At 38.1% G+C, this 22,503-nt stretch overlaps 1 protein-coding gene across 5 annotated transcripts in view; it reads left to right on the top strand.

Moving 5' to 3' along the window:
• CTTNBP2 (cortactin binding protein 2) overlaps positions 1-22,503 on the top strand; it is a 1,390,380-nt gene that overhangs the window by 1,281,859 nt on the left and 86,018 nt on the right. For 4 of the 5 annotated variants that reach the window (XM_044088722.1, XM_044088723.1, XM_044088724.1 and 1 more), the window contains exons 18-19: positions 11,884-12,086; positions 15,508-15,687. In XM_044088722.1, coding sequence (XP_043944657.1) covers positions 11,884-12,086; positions 15,508-15,687 — 383 coding nt within the window. Of the gene's footprint in view, positions 1-11,883; positions 12,087-15,507; positions 15,688-22,503 lie in introns of those variants that run through there. The other variant, XM_044088725.1, reaches the window with a different exon arrangement.

Here is a 22,503-nt window from a genome sequence, read left to right as displayed (position 1 = left end):
AATGTAAGTATCCTGTTTGATGAAAAAGTGGGTGAACTTTTGACTGAACCCCCTCTTGTCAACACTGCAAATGGTTCCTAGAGGATGTGGTCAGGCAATCCATAATTTCAATGTGGGCAGGCAGTCCACAAGTTCAAAACTCTAGTCCATCTTAATTTACGCATCGGGAGCCTCCTGTCTTAACAGGAGTACCTTACAGAGATTATGTAGTCTGTCTCAAAATCCTGCACAGAAAAACATGATCTCACAATGGAAAAATATTACTGCAACAAAAAAAAATAATTGCCCCTTTCTGGTAATTGTTTTTTTTTCAGGAAAGTAAAGGACAGGTTGTGTGACATTTTAACCAGCATTTGACATGTACTGTGATACAATATTGGTGCCTGCTAGCATGCATTGCAAATAAGAAAAAATGAGTAACATTTATACAAACCACATTATTATATGTCTAATTTAATTAACTTAATATGTAGGAAAATATAAAGTGATCAGGAGGAATTACAAAACCATTAAATACATAAAAGCTGTCTGATACCATATAAGTCAGACCCATGAACCTCAAGCTGTAAAAAGTATCCTTAATAGAATCAAACAAAAATTGAACTGCGTTGCAGCAAGGCAACCATACATTGCTTTGAATCACGTCATAACAGATAGTGTCAGTAAATTATTGCCAGACACCACATTATTATCTGTGATATAATTTTAAAATGCGTAAAAGTTGACCTTGGCAAGTTATAGTTAGCCTGCAAAATAAGGAACTAAAGTATTTTGATGGAACTACAATACTGCATTTATGCAAAGTCATCTGAGCTTCAGTCAGTCACCAACATTCCCCTTTGATATAATGAAAGTATTCAGTGGATGCTTCTTACAGAGTTGAGCACTGCGAATGCTATATAAGTCATTTACAGGCTTGTGCAAATAACGAAAGCAAAAAGAAAGGGTAAAAAGAAATGTCTGTGGCTAAAATTAGCATAGCAATCTGACACACTTCTGATGGACTAATTGAAGACATACACACATGGCCGGTCTGTGTTACTTTGGAGCTTGTTACTGTAAAAAACCTAGAAACATGTCATCTAAATGAAAACTCCCTGATGTTTCCATGTACTCAGTCAACTGGTGCCCTAGGGGCAAAAGCCATCAATTCCCCCACCACACCACACCACCCGGTGCCCCCATCCTGGTCTACCTACACCAAATAAATATTGGAAAAGTGCCCCTGTTAGAGCGGCGCCCTAGGCGACTGCCTAGTTGGCCTATGCCTAAGGCTGGCTATGCATGTACTTCATGAGTCATTTAATGCATTCATTTAATATCCATGGAAAAGTAAGGTCAAACTAATTTTTAATAATAATTAGCAGGTACTGTATATACCACAAGCCCAGTCACAAGCCCTGCCACCTAAGGTGCTACTCACAAATCTTTCTACAGCTTGTAAAATAAAAGTGTAAAATGACTTAATTTATAGTGAAAGAGCATTAAATAAAGGCAAGAACTGTTTAGGGGTTAATATAAATTCTAGTGATTTCTCCATACCTGGTTGGTTTAGCTATAATTGTAATATATATAATTGTAATAAGACCTTCATATTCATCTTTCTCTAATTATGCTAGTATCCAGGTGTGGAAAATTAATTTCACCTTCTTCCTCAAATGACAATTTCATATGTTGGACCAATGCTGTAAAGGGATTAGAGGTGTCCTTTAAAAATGTGAGATGCTTTCTTCCAGCTGTTGAGTAGGTCATCCTTCCAGACTCATTACTATTCTTGTTAAGCTGGTCAGCCCTATTCCCATCTAGAGTCTTCACAGGTATATTGAAAGCTCATCTTTGAGTCCTTTTAATATCTGAGTTGTTTCTACACAAAGTAGTGGAGGGTCAGCAGTAGAGACATCTGTTTACATTTCCCTTTGGTATAACAGAAAGTCTGCAAAAAGCATCGGCCTCCACTAGGTATTCTAAATGTTAAAGACTGAATTATTTTTCACACATAATGATGATGAAAATATTATTTGGACCTAATAATCCGTATCCTAAAATCTTCTTAAAGCTGGAACAGAATATTTTGTTTGTTAAAAAAGGTTGAACTATAATAACTTGCAAAGTGAGCTACACATCCATCTGTCTTGCGGTTCTTTCCCAGATCTCTATGTATACAATTCAAGACTTAAGAAATAATAATATGCCTAAGGAGTATAGTTACAGTTCTACAGTTGATGTTATGAGCTATCACTGCATTAAGCATATTCAATCTACTTGTCACCTTAATTACTTGACAATAAAGTTTACTAGTTCAATACCCTCTTTCTTTCAGCAGTCCATTTTATCTTTAATTACAATTATGGGATTTGTTCTCAAGTTAGTTTAAGTTTCATACATGTTTTTCCATGTCAGTAGTCCTTCTGCTTGTTGCATATGTGCTATAGTAACTGTCAGTGTATGAGGGCATTTATTTTTTGTTCAGTCTAAGGCCCATTGGAGACAGTAATTTATATGTGACATCACTAGGCTGCTTCGGTATTTTTGACCTATAGTAACTCATGTAACATTGATGAAACGGAGCCCACAAAAGCTTGCATACTAGAGGTACCTACTGCATCTTGTAATGTTACCATGGGGATCTTGGCTATGTGCTTCCCATTTGACGCAAGTGGGTCTTTCCAAATGGAACTTCCTTATAGGTTCATAGGTAAGTACTAGGCTAGCTGCTCTTGTGGGCCATTTTACTCCTTGCCTGTTTCCCCTTCTGTGCTTGAAATAATTTATCCCATCTGATGTTAGATTGGCTTTACCCATCCCATGGTCGATTATTATATAGTACCCCCTAATGAGAGTAACTGTCATCATACCATAGATAATTTGAGGGGACCCATGCATGGGATAAAAAATTTAGGAGCTGCCTCTGTCCATTGGTAGTACAGAAGGCAGTCCTGGGGTAAATTTTCTATATCCCACCCATAGATTTAAGTAGCACTTAAATATGGACAGTGATGAATTTTGTTTTATGTGAAGAGGGAATCTGTCTATCCACAGTGGTATCCTCTGCAAGACATACCTGTCCCTACAAACCATTATTTTGATGTTGCAGAAGAGGTATAGACCACTAGACCTTCATTTTTTCTAAGGTTTGGTTGACATTTGTATAAATAAATAAATAAATATATAAATATAGGATTTGTATTTAACTCCTATATGTTTAAGCTCACTGACTGAAACATTTATAATCAGGAACAGAAAAGAATTAAAATGTTATTAATGGCACTTATGGAGGAAACAAGTTGATTTGTCAATGTTTAACTTGTAATTTGAAGCAATTATATAGTCTTCAGTCAGTTGGAGTAAATGAAGGGTAGATTTAGTTGGATTCCAGAAAAAAAGGAGAATATAATCCCCAAATGAAATTATCTTAATGATTATGTTAAAGAAGTTAATTCATGATAATTTGGGACCTGAAAAGATAGGAGATAGAAGGTACTCCTGCCTAGTATATTTGGAAATCATTATAGGAGAGGAAGATAGGGATGGCCTCGGTGGTGCAGCGGTTAGCATTGCCGCCTCACAGCAAGAGGTTCTCTGATTTGATTCACGGCTGAGGTGCCTTCTGTGCGGAGTCTGCATGTCCTCCCTGTGGTCGCATGGGTTTCCTCCGAGTGCTCCGGTTTCCTCCCACATCCCAAAGACATGCTGTAGGTAGATTGGACACTCTAAGTTGGCCCTAGGCATGAATGTGTGTGCCTTCTGTGGAAGGTTGGGCACCAGGCTGGCAACTCAACACCGTAAAAACTCCACTGCCAATCATGAGCGGACAGGTGATCCACTGTGGCGACCCCTAACCGGGAAAAAGCCGAAAGAAGAAGAAGAATATAGGAGAGGAAGACAGACAGGTAGAAGCCAGGTTGTGTAAAATGTTAATGGCTTGAATATAACTCGAAAGTCAGTTTTTTTACTTCAAATAGAAAATTATGATGTGCATTGTCAAACACTTCATTCACATCCACTGCAGATATTCCGTGCAGCTTATTGTAACTTGTGTCATGATACAAACTTAGTTCTAGCATAATGGTTACTATCCTAGTCTTCTAGCTCAGATTCATTAAGCCTAATAAGACATTTGAGATGATCTTGTTAGCAATAAAAGGAAGCTTTTTAGCCAACCGAATATTAATTCATAATTTTATATATAGATATATATATATATATATATATATATATATATATATATATATATATATATATAGATAGATAGATTAATCAGTGATTTTCTGAAGGTAATTACTGATTAAGTGTACTTCTGCATTTGGTTTAAGGATGAACAATTCTTTGCCAATTCATGTGTTTATTTTTTATACTATTCTTTTTGGTATAATTATATAGTTTGACTAAAATTGGAGATAATTACATTTTGAAGTATTTAAAAAAGATCAGTCAAAAGCATCATGTCCTTTAGCCTTACTTAATTTAAGACATGATGTAGTCTGTTCATCCACTGTTTTATCTAAGTATAATTTTAAAATATGGCCTTCTTGAAATACATATGGGGAAAACAGTCAATTTATCAATATAAGTTTTGCCTCCAACAAACATTTTAGACATATGTGTCTCCTCATACACTTTGTAAAATGCATTGAGAATATTATCTGTGTGTAAAAGGTTATTATCTTCTACTCGTGGCCATATATTACTCGAGCTGTGGTTTAACTTCAGTAGGCTGAAAAAGATTTGAGTGGGTAACTGTCCCATTAGAGTGTTTTGTATACATTTTTTATTCAAAAAGTGAGAGTTTAGAAGCATTTAGTGATTTATGTTCATGTTATGCAACATCTAGTGATGTGAGTTTACATGAACCAAAGTTCCATTTAATGTTATTGTATAATTGTGAGTTACAATTTTTTGAGTAGGGAAATATCTTAATTGGAGTTTTTTTATAAAAGTTATTTTACTAGTCAAGAAACCTCTTGTAAAGTGTTTAAATGCACCCAATTTAATATCCAACAGAATATCCTTGTCTTGATGGGCTGCAAATGATGAATTAATTAAAACTACAACATGGACTTTATTTATTTATTCAACATTTGTTAACCAGGAAAGTCTGACTTGGAATGAAGCCAATTTTCAGGGGAGGCCCAGGGAGAAATGCTCCAGATGCATGTCTTTGTAAAGTGGGAGGAAGCTGGAGCACCTGGAGGAAACCCACACGAACACAGGGAGGACATGCAGACTCCACGCAGAAGGCACTCCTGCTGAGAATCAAACCAGAGAACCTCTTGCTGTGAGGTGACAAAGCTACCGCTGCACCACTACATCATCCAAGTATTGCAGTTATAGCATGTTTAACATCCAAAAACCAACACAAGTTCCATACTTCCAACTAGACTAAATCAACACATAACAAAACAAAAACTCCTGACATCTAAGCATGAAGATGATGTGGCAGTAGATTGTCAAAATGTGGAAGATGTCCCTGACATATGTGAGTGAAACTACTGTCTTGCATAGAAAAAACTAAGAGATTCTGAAGAAGTCTCTGTGACTGGCTTGAGACAAAAGTGCTACATTTTTAAGTAAATCTTTAGGCATTAAATCTTTTAATAACTCTTTGAACATTATCCCTCGAGTCAACAAGTTTATTCAACTATCAGCAATTCTATTTAGCTGTATAGTAATTTGTAAAAGAATTAGCAGATGATCCTATAAGAATCTAGGTTCTGAACTGTATTTGAGGTTATGCCTATGTAAGTTCCTTGCCAACAAAAAAGTTACTTCTTGACCATAATCTAAGTAAAGATGAAAAGAAGGCAAACTCTTTTCCTTTTAGTTTGAAAGCACAATGCGAATGAAAACATGATATGCAACCAGTCCGATAACAATTGTATATCTTTAGTGTTAAGAGGTAAAAGTGATCCAGATTTGTCTTGCAAAAAACCTAGCAATAAATTCCAGTCCACACCCTAACAAAAGCAGGCTTATTAAAGTCAGATAACAAAGACCCTTCCATCTTAATTGGAGTTTTTTTATTAAAGTTATTTTACTAGTTAAGAAACCTCTTGTAAAGTGTTTAAATGCACCCATTTTAATATCCAACAGAATATCCTTGTCTTGATGGGCTGCAAATGATGATTTGCTTAAATGAAATCCTTTACCACCAAGTTCTGTGCACATGTAAATAGCTCTATGGTTACATCTGTCCTCAGAAACAAATACAATGCAACATTCAAAAATAAACCCCTATGGTGGAACCCTAATATAAGCAGACTCTATAATAAAAGAAAAAAAATTTTGCACACAAAAATAAATCCAACTCTCAAGAAAGCTCTTGCTAAACCAAAGAACTATAAATCCAGATTAAATTAACCAAAGCCAAATATGAGATAAAATAGTAGCCCAAATGAAAAATAACCACAAATTCTTCTTAAACTGTGTTAGAAATCTCAGAAACAATGCCCAGCACAGCAAAGTGCTAATAGTAAATGATATCACATACTCATACCCAGGGGCATAGCCAGTCTAGTAGAAGACAAATTCAATTCCAACTTCACTCCTCAGTACCTCTGTAATTCTCAGATCATATACCCATATCTACACCCCCCTCAAATCAACCAATAACAATTTCTCAAGGCACTATCTAAGGTCTACTAACTAGCCTGAAAGATGAATTGTCAGACCTCATTAAGAGGTAATTCAACTTTGGTTTCAAAACAGGCTTTGTGCTGGATGAATGGAGGGCAGCAGTAGTCATTCCTTGCACACAGGTAGGACTACAACAGACCCAGGTATTTACAGACCCATTATCCTGACTAGCTTCATCTAGAAAGTTATGGAAAGGATCATTATGGAACTAATAAACAGGGGTGTAGGTGACCTACAGGATTTTGAGCCAACCCATTCAGATTCATTAAGGTAAGGCCCTAGCTACATAACCTGGCTGATGTCTTTGAAAAAGTCGCTGAGGCAATGAATGAGGGCATATCAGTGCAGACTGCCTGTCTGGACCTTGCAAAGTTGTTCAACACCATCTCACATTCTGATGTAACAGATAAAATTCCCCCAGCTAAACGTTAACCCTTATGTAACTCACTGGATAGCAGCTTAACTCAAAAAGAGAACACAGGAAGTAAGGGTGGAAGTTTCTACCTCCTCCAAAAGACATGTAGTATGTCCCAGAATTCAGTCCTTGGGCCATTTCTCTTTAGCATTTATTTCCTGGAGGTTAAAGCTAATGTTAAAAGATTGTGGCTGACCATGTTTGCAGATGATGACAAGCCTGTTGCCATCATAAACTAACCAGAGAATACCATGATGCTGCAAACAAATAGGTGCCAAAATCATGGACTGAAAGTGAATGCCAAGAAATCTATAACTATCTTTTGGCAAGCACAACTGCATTAGTAACTACCTTATTGATAAAACCCCCTTGAAAACTGATATCATTGTTACAGTTCTGGGAACCTATGTTGACAATGAACTGTCCTTTGATCACCACATATCCACTATTGTAAAGAAAACCTTTTTTTTTCATTGCACAGCTTTTGTCAAAAGGTATGGTGTCCAAATCCAGGGATGTAATTGTTCCACTGTACTTGGCCCTTATTAGGCCAGTCATTGAGTATAATGCCACTTTCTGTATGCACTTGTCCAATCACTTGCCATAGCTGTAAAAACCACAACACTTCCTCATTAAAAAATATCAAGGGTCTAAATCCCAAAAGCTATGCAGATCATCTCAAAGCCTTATCTATCTCACGGTATCATACAGCCTACTGAGAGATAACCTCTACATTGTGTATACATTTTCAACAGAGCCTTTTCTATCAGACCTGTAATACATGTGGAAGTTCAGTGATATCAAAAACACCCACACAATGGACCCCAAAGTCTTTTGCAAGATTAAAAGATGATGTTAGAGGGATAGGTATGTGTCTCAGAGCATGCCACTTCTACGGAACCGGCTTCTCCTCAACATAAAGCAGAGTATTTATATTAGTCTATTTAAACGTAACTTGGATGATTGGATGGGTAACTGCAAATTCACCCCATGTTTAGCACCAGTGGCCCTAATGGAGAGGGGGACCATGTAAATATCCAACATATACTTGTGTGGCACCTTTGGAGATTTGTATTGTAAAATACAAGGGCTAATAATTGCTTTGGGAATGCAGGGCTAGGATTCTTAAGATTTTCACAGATCAATAGTGTTTAGTAAGCACCTATGAGAGATTCAAACACCAGACCACCAGAAACAGCTTGTTAACTGCCAGGGTAAGGTATGTAAAGGATAAGGGTAACAGATGCTCTTTGTGACAAATCAACTCATAACTTATTTCATTTGGAAATCTAAGAATGAAATGGGAATTAAATACGGCATATCCTTATTGCACATTCATTTCCATTAGCTGCTCATCTGACATTACATTCCACCATGATATAGTGAGTTATAATCTCGCCTCAATAAAGGACTAGCAACAGTTTTATCTCCAGCTAGTCACTTAACCATTATATGTGGTTTTGATAAAATCCCTACAAAAATGTATGTCCTCATTACCATATTCACAATTGCAGCTTTTGTTGAGCTCAGAATTAATAATTGTTATAGATTCATAGGTTAGTACTAAGCTAACTGCCCTTGTGGGCCATTTGAAGTCTAGCCAATTATCATATTTGATGCTTAATATTAACCTATCCCACTGGAGTTTAGATTTACCTAACCCTTTTCAAGCTATATTTATATATTACTGTAGTGATAATTACAAGATCAAGACATAGATATCTGAAGGGGACACATGCATTGGGATAAATCATTTAGGAGCTGCCTCTGTCCAATAGTAGTACAAGAAGAAGTCCTGGGATACATTTTCTATTTCCTAACCATTGATCCAAGGAATGCTTGAATTTGGTCAGATTTGAGCTTTGTTTTACATGGATGGGAAGCCTGTTGCAGACAGTGGCATCATCTGTGAGATATGCCTGTCCCATGATCAAATGATTACATATATCTAATAAAGTGCCAGCATGACCAGTTTGCTAATGATACAGTGCAGGCTATCAGGAAGTGAAAATAACACACAGTCCTATAAGTATGTCTATGAGGAAGCACTTCCAGTGGAGGTACCATAGCATAAACAAATGTGCAACATCATAACTGTCCTATGCAGTGAACATAACCTTGGAGTGATGCAACAATAGCTCCTATCTATCTAAACTTCATTACAGGCTTATGGCCTGATCACATGAAACTCTTTGCATGAAGAAGTGGAACAAACATTGGAGCATTTTCATTTACCAGTCCCCAGGATAAGCTTAATTTGTATTTTTTTAATCTGTTTGTCCAATGCTTGGCGCAGGACTATATTTATGGTTCTCTTAAACTGTATTGCTCTGGCTTGCTGAAATATACTTTTCTTACCTGCTGCCTTTTAAATGGTCTAAAGCATTTTTTGTCAAAGCTTCAATCACTATCTGTGTGTAAATTTAACTGTTGTGTTTAATAAATCTTGGATTGTAAAAAAGGATAGTTCCTATCTAGTTAATAATTACAGATCATTTATCCAAAACTAGGCGAAAAGTAACTTGAGAATCTTAGCAGTAAGTGCATGTCTTAATAATATTTCATAATACTCAGGTATGAAAATACATACAAACAAGCAGGTAATTCCAAACTACACTATAAAATGTGGTCAGATTTTAGATCTATTTAAAGAGGTAACCTGAAAACAGTTACTATTGCTGTACCCCAACATAATTAATTCCTGTCTTGAGATGTACATTCAGTTAAATTTGCTGTTGCAGTTTTGTGAAGTGTGTTTAGCATTCATAGCATTGTAATTAACTCACTTCCAAGAGAAGGGCACAATATACAGGTATGTTTTTGAATTTAATACCACACTGAACTAGCAATTGTACTTTGGATTCAAAGTTAGTTCTTTCAGTTCACATTTTTTGTTAGATTATCAGAAATTTTTGAAATGTGTCCATGAGGTGCAAAGGATTTTTTTCTGTACTAGGAAAACAATTGGTTAAAAAACATAAAAAGAAAAATCTAGCAAAGCTAGACTTTCCACTGGGTGATACCTTAAACCTCTTGTATCAGAGGCAACATGGGATACATGCAAATTACCCTTTAAGGATATCAGGTGTTTTAGCTAAATGGCAATTCTGAATGTCCCTGACTTTTTTCTTTTAAGTCTATTTATGGACAATTTCAGGCCAATAAAGCCAAACCCTCTAACTGTGGACATGCATGTTTCTGCCTTCTTATGGCATCATCAGCACATCATAAGAGGAATGATTGACTTTTGGAAACACAGGGTTGTCGTACCCAACTGATATCCTTAAACATTAGGGTGTCTACCCAAACTAACAAACTAAAACAATGAGTAAAAAGGTCACACAGGAAAATCATTTGGTTAAAAAATACAAAAAGAAAAATCTAACAAAGCTAGGCTTTCCACTGTGTGGGCATTCAGGATTGCCATTTAGCTGAAACACCTGATATCCTTAAAGGGCAATTTGCATGTATCCCATGTTGCCTCTGATACAAGAGGTGATACAAGAGGTTTAAAGTATCACACAGTGGAAAGTCTAGCTTTGCTAGATTTTTCTTTTTGTGTTTTTTAACCAATTTGTTTTCCTGTGTGACCTTTTTACTCATTGTACTAGGAAAACACAAAAAGTATTTGCTGGACTCAGTAGTTTTGCGTATATGAGTCTACGGGTAACCTTTTACAAGGGACAGGAGCAGGGCCCTAGGGACTCTGTCATGCTACAGTAAAGCTTTTGCAGGTCTTTTCTTGACAATTTCATTGTTGTGGTAATATATAGGTCCCTAATTATAAAGGAAATGAGAGTGTCATTTACAGATTTAGTGACAATGTCAAGCTGTTTTACTCTGGGCAGCATTTTATTTTGACAGACTCCCAGGTTGAAGATCCTTCTTCATATTCAGAAAAGCATACTTCTGAACTCTGCATTGAGTTCTTAATATCTTCAGTGCTAGTTTGTAGGCTGGAAATTGAAGTGTACAGGCAGTGTCATAGCTAGGATGGAGTAAAGGGGTGGATGGCCTGGGGGGGGCACTCTGTAAGATGTCACGATCAGCACCTCAGTATGGGTTTTGATTTGGGAATGATTCTGGTTCTGACATTCATTTAAGCATCCATGACTGATACTGTAGCTGTTTTAATGAATGTTCATAGTTTAATAACTACAAGCTGTTTGCTTGCATTTATTTAATGTTTAGAATTGCCTTTTTATCAGTCAGTGCAGGGGCAGCGTTAGGGTTAGCATGCTTCACAAGTGAAGATTTGTTTTTATTTTAGGCAAGATCATTTTGGAAATGTCTTATTAACAACAGCATCCTGGTTTATATATAATTGAATTAATGAAAAGAAATGCTACTTTCCAACAAAATGCCTTCTGTGTGTATCATGTATATAATCTCTGCAGCTAGGCTTGCATATGACTATAAGTACACTGAGTAATTATGCTTCTTTTGAGATGATGTTACAACTACTGTTACCATGAATGTGAAGTATTCTGTCTTAGTACTGCAGACATTTTACTTATATTCTACGGAGTATATTCTACATTTCTGCAATTCATTGTCAGTTTTCTAAGTTGTACATAACTTATTGTTTTTGTAATTCTTTTACCACTATAATAAACTTTGGTCATGGCTGAAAGGAGTCAGTTGATCAGCCCACTTATCTGGTAGTCAAATATAAAAAAATACAAACAACTTTTAACATAATGCCAATACAAGAAACTGATTTTCCTTTGCACATTTGCTTTAAGCTTTTAGCTGAAATTATCTTTGAATTATTGACTGGAACATTGAGCCTATAATGTAGTGAAATGTGACCACAGAATTCTTTGTATTTTAAGATGGATGACAAGGCTGTGGGATGCTGTCATTGCGCCTCGTGTTGAAGAAGCAGTTCTAAGAGCCTCTACAATGAGAAGCCCTGTACTCGGAAGGTCACCTGTCCATCTGAATCTCAGCCATGGACAGCAGGCACTAGTTAAAGCTGCACTTTGTATCCTTCTCAACAAAGCAGTTCTACACGGCTGCCCACTTCCCAGACCAGGTACTGACCTGAGTGTGTGTCCTTCACATGGAAGATGGATGTGTTTTTATAAAAGTTAAAATAATAAATAGTCTAGCATCATGAAGTCAGATGTGATAAACATCTGTTAAGTTTCTCATATTTTAATCATAGGTCAAGAACATAAGGAAAACAATTGTTTACAGTGACCATCAACCTATAACCTAGTGTGGACTGTGTATAAAATGAATTAAGCTTTCTTAGTAAATCTGATCATATGCAAGCAAAGGCAGACAAAAGAGGAAAAGAGGTATGCTGAGTGATCTAGAAGCCACTGATTGTCTTTTATCTTACCTCAAATGCATGGCCTAGAAAGGAAAGAGCATTTCTGAAAAGTTAGATTTAGTAAGTTAACATAATGTGTATAGCGTGTCATGTAAATGCATACTGCTGTAGTATCATGATGTAGTTAGGTAGGGGTTTGAATCCTGCACTTGCCAACTGTGTGTGTTTGTCTCTTCCTGGGGAGAAAGCAACCTTTTATGGGGTTGGGAGGGTGGCCTAATGGTTAAGGTGTTTGCCTTACAAACACAAGATGCAGGGTTTGAGTCTCACAAGGGATAATTGGCTAGGCTTAAAATGGCTCCCAAGGGCAGTTAGCTTAGTACTAATCTATGAACCTATGAACGATAATCAGAGAATGGACAACATGTACATCAGCACCCAAACTGAAGAATGAACATTGTCCAGCAGGGTGTTAATCTATGGGTAATGCCTGCTGAAAAACAAGTCCAGCACTTCACTGCAACATATTAAGCTGCCGTGGAGCTTAGACTGAAAGTAACAAAGAGGCTACAGTTATTCTACACTCACTAAGCAACACTTTTGCCATTTGGCAAGTGTAAAACAAAGAAAAGAAGATTGAAAATTAAAAAAAAAAAAAAGAAATAGAAAAGTGTGCATTTATGTTTCTGTGTATGAGTGTATGCCTGCAAGAAACATCAAAAAGAATGAAAATGCTTGTGCGTATGTGTTTGTGTATATGTCTGCATATGTGAGTGATGTGTGCTTACGTGCATGAAAGCAGGTGTGTGTGTGTGTGTGTGTGTGTGTGTGTGTGTGTGTGTGTGTGTGTGTGTGTGTGTGTGTGTGTGTGTGGGAGTGTGAAGAGTGAGCACGATCAGACAGTGGCAGCAGCAGTAGTTAAGAGGTTTAAATACTTCTCGACCACTTAGCTCAAGATATCTGGATAATGCCTAAAATAAAGAGGAACAAAGGCTTAAAATAGGAACACATTTTAAGTATTGCTCTTATAAAATTACAAAGTTGCTTAAATAACAGGATTTGTTAGCATGCATTTTCTGAAGCGCATATGTGTTTGTGTGTGTGTGTGTGCGTGTGTGTGTGTGTGTGTGTGTGTGTGTGTGTGTGTGTGTGTGTGTGTGTGTGTCTGCGTGCGAGACTAGCTCTAAACCAATCGGTGACAAATTTCAATAGAATCAGGGACAAATCTAGAAAAAAATTAGGGACAACCAGGAGCATTTAAAATATTAGTGCTCTTAACCTGAGACATTGACAGAATCACAGCATATGAATTAATGTATATTTTGTGAAGTAAAAGAAGTCTACAACTCTTAATTATTGTCATTATTCATTAAGTGTAATTCACCACCTTTCCTCCAAAAGTCACCAGTTTTAGGAGGGATTAAGCGTGACAGAGCTGAAATTTGAGTAAAAATCAGGGACGTCCCTGAAAATCAGGAACATTTGAGAGGTAGGTGCGCACACGTGACAGACACAGAGAGACTAGAGTGAGATCAATCGACCCCTGACAGCATTGATTAACACGTTTGCATACCTCTCCACCTTTTAGCTCAAGAAATATTGATAAAACCTAAAATAAAGGTGGAACAAAGGCTCAAAATTATGAACAGATTTATCTTATAAAATTAGAAAATTTCTTGAATAACAGGATTTGTGTTAGCATGCATTCTTTGAAGGAAATAAAGTCTGAAACTCAAATGTAAGTAATTATTTAGTGACTTCAATCCCAAATAATTGCGAACAAACCACACATTTTAGGAGTAAGGGACCAAAAATGAAGTAAATATCGGATATTTTTCTTTGAAAATGCTATATTATGGATATAAAATATTTCCTCCAACACCATTTACTACAGCACCTTTGAAACACTAGGTGGGGGGAACTATTTTACATAAAAAATATATAAAAAATAGAGCAATATAAAAATAACTAATAAGAAAAAACACAATTTTACATGCAGCCTATTCTCTAAATGCAGTACTGCTCTCATGGGTGTGTGTTACCATGTAATTAATGCCATTCCAGGGATGTAGAGGCCCTCTGTCTGCAGTGTCAGGCCTCATAATATCCCTGGGCAGGCATTATTTACACAGTAGCACATGCGGTGTTGGGAATTGTTGCTAATGCAGCATGCTATGTACACAGAAAACATGTCAGACTCCCATCTCCTCTGCTTGCAAATTCTTTGACTCTAAATCAAATCACTCAGTTAGTGACTGTTCCAAATCTTCAGCTTAAAGCATGCATTTGTTCTCAGTGGGAATTATGCGGCCAGCAAAGACCATAAGTGATACATTGATAACAGTTTTTGAATGTTCAGGATCATGTAGAACCTTCATGTAGGTTATCAGATAGTCTTGAAGTATTATTACTGCTAGGAATATGCTAGAATATCAAGAGAGAAAATAAGCTTGAGTGTTTCTGTTTGTCTATGGAAACGATAAGTCAGCATCACATTGTCTTTTGTTGGTGGTGGTCATGGGGGGGCAGATTGGACTTGTACTCCTACACTGGCTCCTGGCTCACTACAACTGGCAACAATCCCTTTATTAAACACACACACACACACACACACACACACACACACACACACACACACACACACACACACACACACACACACACACACATTGGTTGTACTGCCTTACTGAAGCCTATTGCAGGTATGACCTCACTGGAGCATCTTTTATTGGCTGTGAGGAAGAGGAAGAGTTAATGATTAGAGCAGAAAATGCTTACCCAGACTGTTGCAACTCATCTTGATGAGACCAGCTTAGCTCCGTCTGTTTTTGAGTCAGCGCTGTAGTAAATAAATACAAGGTCTACATAATCATCTGTGAGGAACTGAAGAGAACAAGGAATGGGTCTTTATAGCTGAATGATTATAATTTAGTGCAGTTTTTATGCAAAGGCTCTGTACTTTTTCAGCACATTTAAAAAACATAATTTTTATATAAGGGACAAAATGCATGTAAAAGTGAATGTGGTAGTCACACTGTGTCAGAAATATGTTTGCTTCCAGGGTGTTTGAGGCAAACTTTATAGATGTCAGTGCAACAAATTTTAAAGTGTAGGGCAGTCCTTTATAATATTTTTTTGGAGCCATTAACATAAATCTCACAATGTCATTTTATTTTAGAACTGGATCTTTATGCAAAAGAGTTCCATGGAGGGCATTTTAATATGTCTGTGATCTCAAACCACAAATCTGACAGTAAGAAGAAAGGAGATGGTAGTTCTTGGAGGAAAGCAAGCACAACTCCTCGGAAGAAACTCAAGGGCTTACAGTCATGGAATTCCCAAGAGAAGCACAATGAAGGTAAACTTCAGTCTACCTTTGCAGGTATTAACTCATTCAGACATACAGCTCCTTTTGGTAAACTTCCAGCTAACACCCACAGCTCCATATGGCATCTAGACCTTTCTTGGGCCTGACATTTTAACTAAGTGAGTTATCATCTCTTAATAGACAGAATTATAAAGGACAAGGATTTAATATTAAAATTGTTAATGTAGGATGACCCACAGTGGAAAAGCCATGATTACCATATGAGTTTTAAGTTGTTTTTCAGAAGAAGCTGTGGAATGCAAGGATATGTGTAGGCTATAAGTGGTGATACTTTCCACACTATTCAGGTGTTAATGAGTTAATGAATAAAGTCATTTTGGATAAAGCAAACTCAGAGTAAAATTGCCCAAAATAATTTTTTTAACAAGCTAAACACAAATGACAGAAGCAATAAAACAGGGAAGACATGCTGTTTTTATTAATAAATCAAATTATCATGTAGGTGTGTCTGCGTGTATATGTATCACACACACACACACACACACACACACAGTTTGTAGGTAACCCATCAAATAACCAGTAATTCAAACTCTTTCTGTAGACAAAGTATTGAAAGACAGTTTTATCAAAAATAATTGCAAATCTACCCTTAACTATTTTTTACAGGTGGAGTGTGCCGCCCCCCCCCCCCCCCCCCCGTTACTTAAATACAGTAATGCTGAGATTGCAAATTACCAGGAAAAGTGAAAACACTTTGCCACTTCCCTGCAAGCTATAGGTCTCCTTATATGACCCAGGAAACCCATACCATGTATTTAAACTTACTGGAAACACTCACTATCCAACCCAGTACCGTATTCATGGATGACTTTAATTACCCCACTATTAAGTGGTATTCCTACACGCCAAATGTACAGGCACAGAAATTCCTGGTTTATGTAAGCACAAACTCCCTGGACCAGTTTGTCAATACATCCACCTGTGGTGCAACTATACTGGATCCGGTCCTCATTAATATGGGAGAGTGCTACACACCCTATATTTAATTTTCTTATCTGCTAAGGTCAGACCACAAAATGGCCTCCTTTGAACTAAAAATAAAACCTGGAACCCCAGCAAACCCTGGAATATTCAAGAACTAGTCTAAGGCTAACTTCCTGCTATTAAGTGATAATCTAACAAAATTTCAAGCCCCCATAAACCCTGAGAACACTGCTGCCTATGCAGAACTGCTCACATAAGCTGTATGCAAGCAAGTTAATAGCTGCATACAGGCAGCTGTACCCACCAGGAAGAAGTGCAGAACTAACTAAAAAAACAAGTCACCCTGGCAGAATCACAAAATCAATAGGCTGTATAACAGAAGAAAGAAATCATGGCAAAAATTAGGAGGTGCAGCACCCAGCAGGATGAAAGCACTCTCATCAAACTAAACAAACACCTCAGAACACAAATCAAGTCTTCCAAAGCCAAATTTGAGGTAAATGTGGCCTTCCAGACCAGGACAACCACAAGGTATTATTTAGCCATGTCTGCAACCTCAAAGGCAATACACAATTGTGTGCAGAGCTAATTGTAAATGGACTCACCTGTACTGAGCCAGAAGATATAGAAAACCTACTGGCTGACAAATTCATCTTCAACTTTACCCCTCTCTTCCCCTCAACCTTCCCTCAGGAAATACTATCATATATAACTACCTTCTGCTTATTAGGGAACAGGTCCTTAATGCTCTCTCTAAGGCCCAGACAATATCCCAGGATGCCTTCTAAATAGCATGAAACATGACCTATCAGGGCCTCTGGAATCACTGTTTAACTTTAGCCTGCAAATAGGCTTCGTGCCTCATGAATGGAGAAAGGCAACAGTCATTCCTCTGCACAAAGTTGGGCCATCTACAGACCCTGGAAACTACAGACCCAAAAGTCTCACTAGTCTCATATGCAAAGCCATGTAAAGAATTATTATGGAAGTGATCAATAATGACATAATAAACCTCTAGACACTGGAGCTACCCAATTTGGTTTCATCAAAGGCAGGTCATGCCCACTGGTTGACTTCTTTGAGAAGGTTACCAAAGCAATGGATAAGGGCATCCCCATCCATGTGAAGCAGAGTTCCTCATTAGCCCAATTCAAGTGTAACTTGGACAGTTGGATGGGGAACATGAAATTCATCCCTGGCTTGGCACCTGTGTCTCTAATGGACATAGGCAACCTGTAAATGTTTCATCTCCCAGACCCCTGCTTGTAAATGTTTCACCTCTCAACTCCTGTTTATACTTATCAAGGGTACCAAACTTGTCAAAGATTTGGGATGCATGGTTAGTCTTAAAAATGCCCTTGTGGCCATGGTAAAGAGTTATGAGCCTATGAACCACTGCATTGCCCAATCTCTCCACTATCAGCACTCTGCTAAGGCAATCCCATTTAGTGTATGTTATTCAATCACTAGGATTTGAGTAACATGTATTCAAACTATCTTTCTTTTCTTTTGTTGACCAGGCTAGTTCCACTGGGCTAGTAGCCTCTTTCAGGGAAGACCTGAGGTGATATTTATTCTACTAGGGGAAATTTGTCCAGGATATCAGGGAACTGCCCCATAGATGCTGTGGGATCTTTTACATCCACCTGAACTACCACCAATTCAAGCAGATGTGTCTTTGGTTTAATGACTCTTCCAAAGAATGGTACACTATGGAGTGCAGCACCTCCCTTATCCTGCACTGTAGTGTCAGTAATCACTCTGTCTTGTGTCAGAATAGAACCCACAGCCTTCTGCACCAAAGGGAAGTGCGTTACCTGTTGTGCAAAATGGTACACTATGGAGTGCAGCACCTCCCTTATCCTGCACTGTAGTGTCAGTAATCACTCTGTGTGGTGTGAGAATAGAACCCACAGCCTTCTGCACCAGCTGCATTTCAGCAACATTAAATGTAGCCATACCGCCCCCCCCGACACACACAAACACACAGCTCAAGCTAGTTCACCATTTTATCATCCTATCACCTTCCTTCCCTTACATACATAGAGAAGGCCTACCTTCCTCCCTTACATACGTAGAGAAGGCCTACCTTCCTCCCTTACATACATAGAGAAGGCCTACCTTCCTCCCTTACATAATTAGAGAAGGCCTACCTTTCTCCCTTACATACGTAGAGAAGGCCTACCTTCCTCCCTTACATACATAGAGAAGGCCTACCTTCCTCCCTTACATACATAGAGAAGGCCTACCTTCCTCCCTTACATACATAGAGAAGGCCTACCTTTCTCCCTTACATACATAGAGAAGGCCTACGTTCCTTCCCTTACATACATAGAGAAGGCCTACCTTCCTCCCTTACATACATAGAGAAGGCCTACCTTCCTCCCTTACATACATAGAGAAGTTCTACCTTCCTCCCTTACATATATAGAGAGAAGGCCTACCTTCCTCCCTTAAATACATAGAGAAGGCCTACCTTCCTCCCTTACATACATAGAGAAGGCCTACCTTCCTCCCTTACATACATAGAGAAGGCCTACCTTCCTCCCTTACATACATAGAGAAGGCCTAACTTTCTCCCTTACATACATAGAGAAGGCCTACCTTCCTCCCTTACATACATAAAGAAGGCCTACCTTTCTCCCTTACATACGTAGAGAAGGCCTACCTTCCTCCCTTACATACATAGAGAAGGCCTACCTTCCTCCCTTAATGACTGCTGCTTATTTTTTCTTGTTTTCCGTTTTGCCTTTTTAATGAATTTCACTGCCCAGTTTCTAACCTCGATATCGCTCTGCTGTTGATCTTATTTTTTTCTCCATTCCCTGTGTTTATTTTCCTTATACGTTTTTGTTTGTCAAAACCACTCTAGTATACCAGGATCATTTGCAGTTTTTGTTTCTCATGACACCGTTCACTAATCTTTTTCCCATACTTGTCATTTCAGTAGTCATAATAAGTGACATGCAGATACAGTACTTGTGGCCTAAACTGCATGAGGTCTGTAGTGCAACTGATTCCTGTAGAACTCCTTTGTACAGCATGACATGCTAATCTCTTACGCCAGCTCGTTAGCATTTAAAGGCATGCACCCCACACTTGTACATGCATACATAAATAAATGGGTGAATGTATGGATGCATTTATATATGTTAACATTCAGAAAAATCTACTTTTACACATTGACACTTCCATTAATTGAACACAACAATTATCAGCACTCAACCTATTGAAAAGGGACAGCAAATGGACTCCTTTTCCAACAGTTAAATTAAACAAACAAAGAACAAAAAAAAAGTCCTGCCAGCAACACCTGACATTCTTTGAATAGTTATTCTGCTTTTCTTACTGCTTAACCCCCCTCCAAACACCACCTTACACATACTCTATGTACAAAGCTTAACTCTCCCCCTCACCCTAGTCCCAACCCTATACACTGCCTTACAGAAACACTTTTCTCCCTAATGGTAGCAGTACACTGGACTCTTAGACGCCCTTCCCATGAATAACACACATGAACAGTAGTAAAGCTATCACCTCACATAGCCCTTTTTCTAACCCTATTCCACAAACACTCATACATACACACACACCCCCACCCCAAATACCGAATGGTCTGGAATATGCAAAGGCTTTAACAGTAACATACACTACTGCTTGCCATAACTCAATACACATGCCCTATGCAAACATTTGGCATTAACATACAGTACTGCTTGCCATAACGCAAGACACATGCCCTATGCAAACATTTGGCATTAACATACAGTACTGCTTGCCATAACTCAGGACACATGCCCTTTGCAAACATTTGGCACTAGCATACACTACTGCTTGCCATAACCCAAGACACATGCCCTATCCAAACATTTGGCATTAACATACAGTACTGCTTGCCATAACTCCGGACACATGCCCTATGCAAACATTTGGCATTAACATACACTACTGCTTGCCATAACTCAATACACATGCCCTATGCAAACATTTGGCATTAACATACAGTACTGCTTGCCATAACTCAATACACATGCCCTATGCAAACATTTGGCATTAACATACAGTACTGCTTGCCATAACTCAGGACACATGCCCTTTGCAAACATTTGGCACTAGCATACACTACTGCTTGCCATAACCCAAGACACATGCCCTATCCAAACATTTGGCATTAACATACAGTACTGCTTGCCATAACTCCGGACACATGCCCTATGCAAACATTTGGCATTAACATACAGTACTGCTTGCCATAACCCAAGACACATGCCCTATGCAAACATTTGGCATTAACATACACTACTGCTTGCCATAACCCAAGACACATGCCCTATGCAAACATTTGGCATTAACATACAGTACTGCTTGCCATAACCCAAGACACATGCCCTATGCAAACATTTGACATTAACATACAGTACTGCTTGCCATAACTCAGGACACATGCCCTATGCAAACATTTGGCATTAACATTCAATACTGCTTGCCATAACTCGACACATGCCCTATGCAAACATTTGGCATTAACATACACTACTGCTTGCCATAACCCAAGACACATGCCCTATGAAACATTTGGCATTAACATACACTACTGCTTGCCATAACCCAAGACACATGCCCTATGCAAACATTTGGCATTAACATACACTACTGCTTGCCGTAACTCAAGACACATGCCCTATGCAAACATTTGTCATTAACATACACTACTGCTTGCAATAACTCAAGACACATGCCCTATGCAAACATTTGGCATTAACATACACTACTGCTTGCCATAATCCAAGACACATGCCCTATGCAAACATTTGATACATTCAGCACTTGATAAAGAGCTAAAAATGCAACACATCACTTGCTTTGTTGGCAAAAGTATTAGCTAACAAAGTGAACTGCCCCCATATATCTATCTGTATATCAATCTGGTGTTGCATATATGAAATCTGATAATTTCACAGCAGTGAAACACACAATATTGAAAATCCAAAACATCAGAAAACACTGAATCCTGAATGTTCCAACCTCTCTGAATCTAGGAATGAGTGCTAACATGGTCCTAAAAGGATGGGAAGTCCAGAGGTACTTTGCATTAAGCTCCAGTGATTCTATGACATTAACCTTGACTGCATATTAAGCATGTTATAAGCCATTTACATCAAATATTAACCTTCTGTATACATTTAAAGAAATGCAAAATTCAGTCCTTAGAATTGTGTTTTATTCTGTAACAGTCCCTGTATCTGTCTGGTTTCTTCAGTGGTGGGCCATATCTGGATAATATGGCATGATCGTTTAGATTGGACTTCTGTTTTTCATTTTGGGGCATGTCTTGCTGTACCACACTTTCATTTGGAGACTTGGTTTTAGAGGTTCAGGAGCTTCTCTCTGCTACTCTTGACTGTCGTAGTTTTCAGCCCCTCCTTTTTTAATGTGACAGAACTTTTTGTGAGACGTACAGTTTCTCATCTGGTTCCTCATCTTCTTGGACCTTCATCTTCAGTGCATTCGTACATCTTAGCAACTTCCTCATGAACTGCATAAGGCCTTGCTTCATCTGCTGTTAATAGTCTCCAGAAAACAAGAATCAGTCTTTCCAGAATGTACTAAAATCCTCCATTTGTAGGCACATGTTGTTCAGGAGTGTCCGTCCGCTTCTCTTCACTGTCATAATTTTCACTGCCTCCATTTTAACATGACAGCATTATCTGTGAGGCTACAGGTTTCTCATCTGATATTAGAAGTATAAGAAATAAAACTACTGAATTACATGCCTGGATTACCGAACACAAGCCTGATGTTCTCGCTGATATTAGAAGTATAAGAAATAAAACTACTGAACTACATGCCTGGATTACTGAA

Source organism: Protopterus annectens, chromosome 11.part0 (assembly GCF_019279795.1).
Source record: "Protopterus annectens isolate FY-2018-M chromosome 11.part0, PAN1.0, whole genome shotgun sequence".
In the NCBI taxonomy this organism is placed as follows: domain Eukaryota; kingdom Metazoa; phylum Chordata; order Ceratodontiformes; family Protopteridae; genus Protopterus; species Protopterus annectens.
Note: the sequence above shows the minus strand (reverse complement) of the source record. Positions and strands in the feature narration are given on the sequence as shown.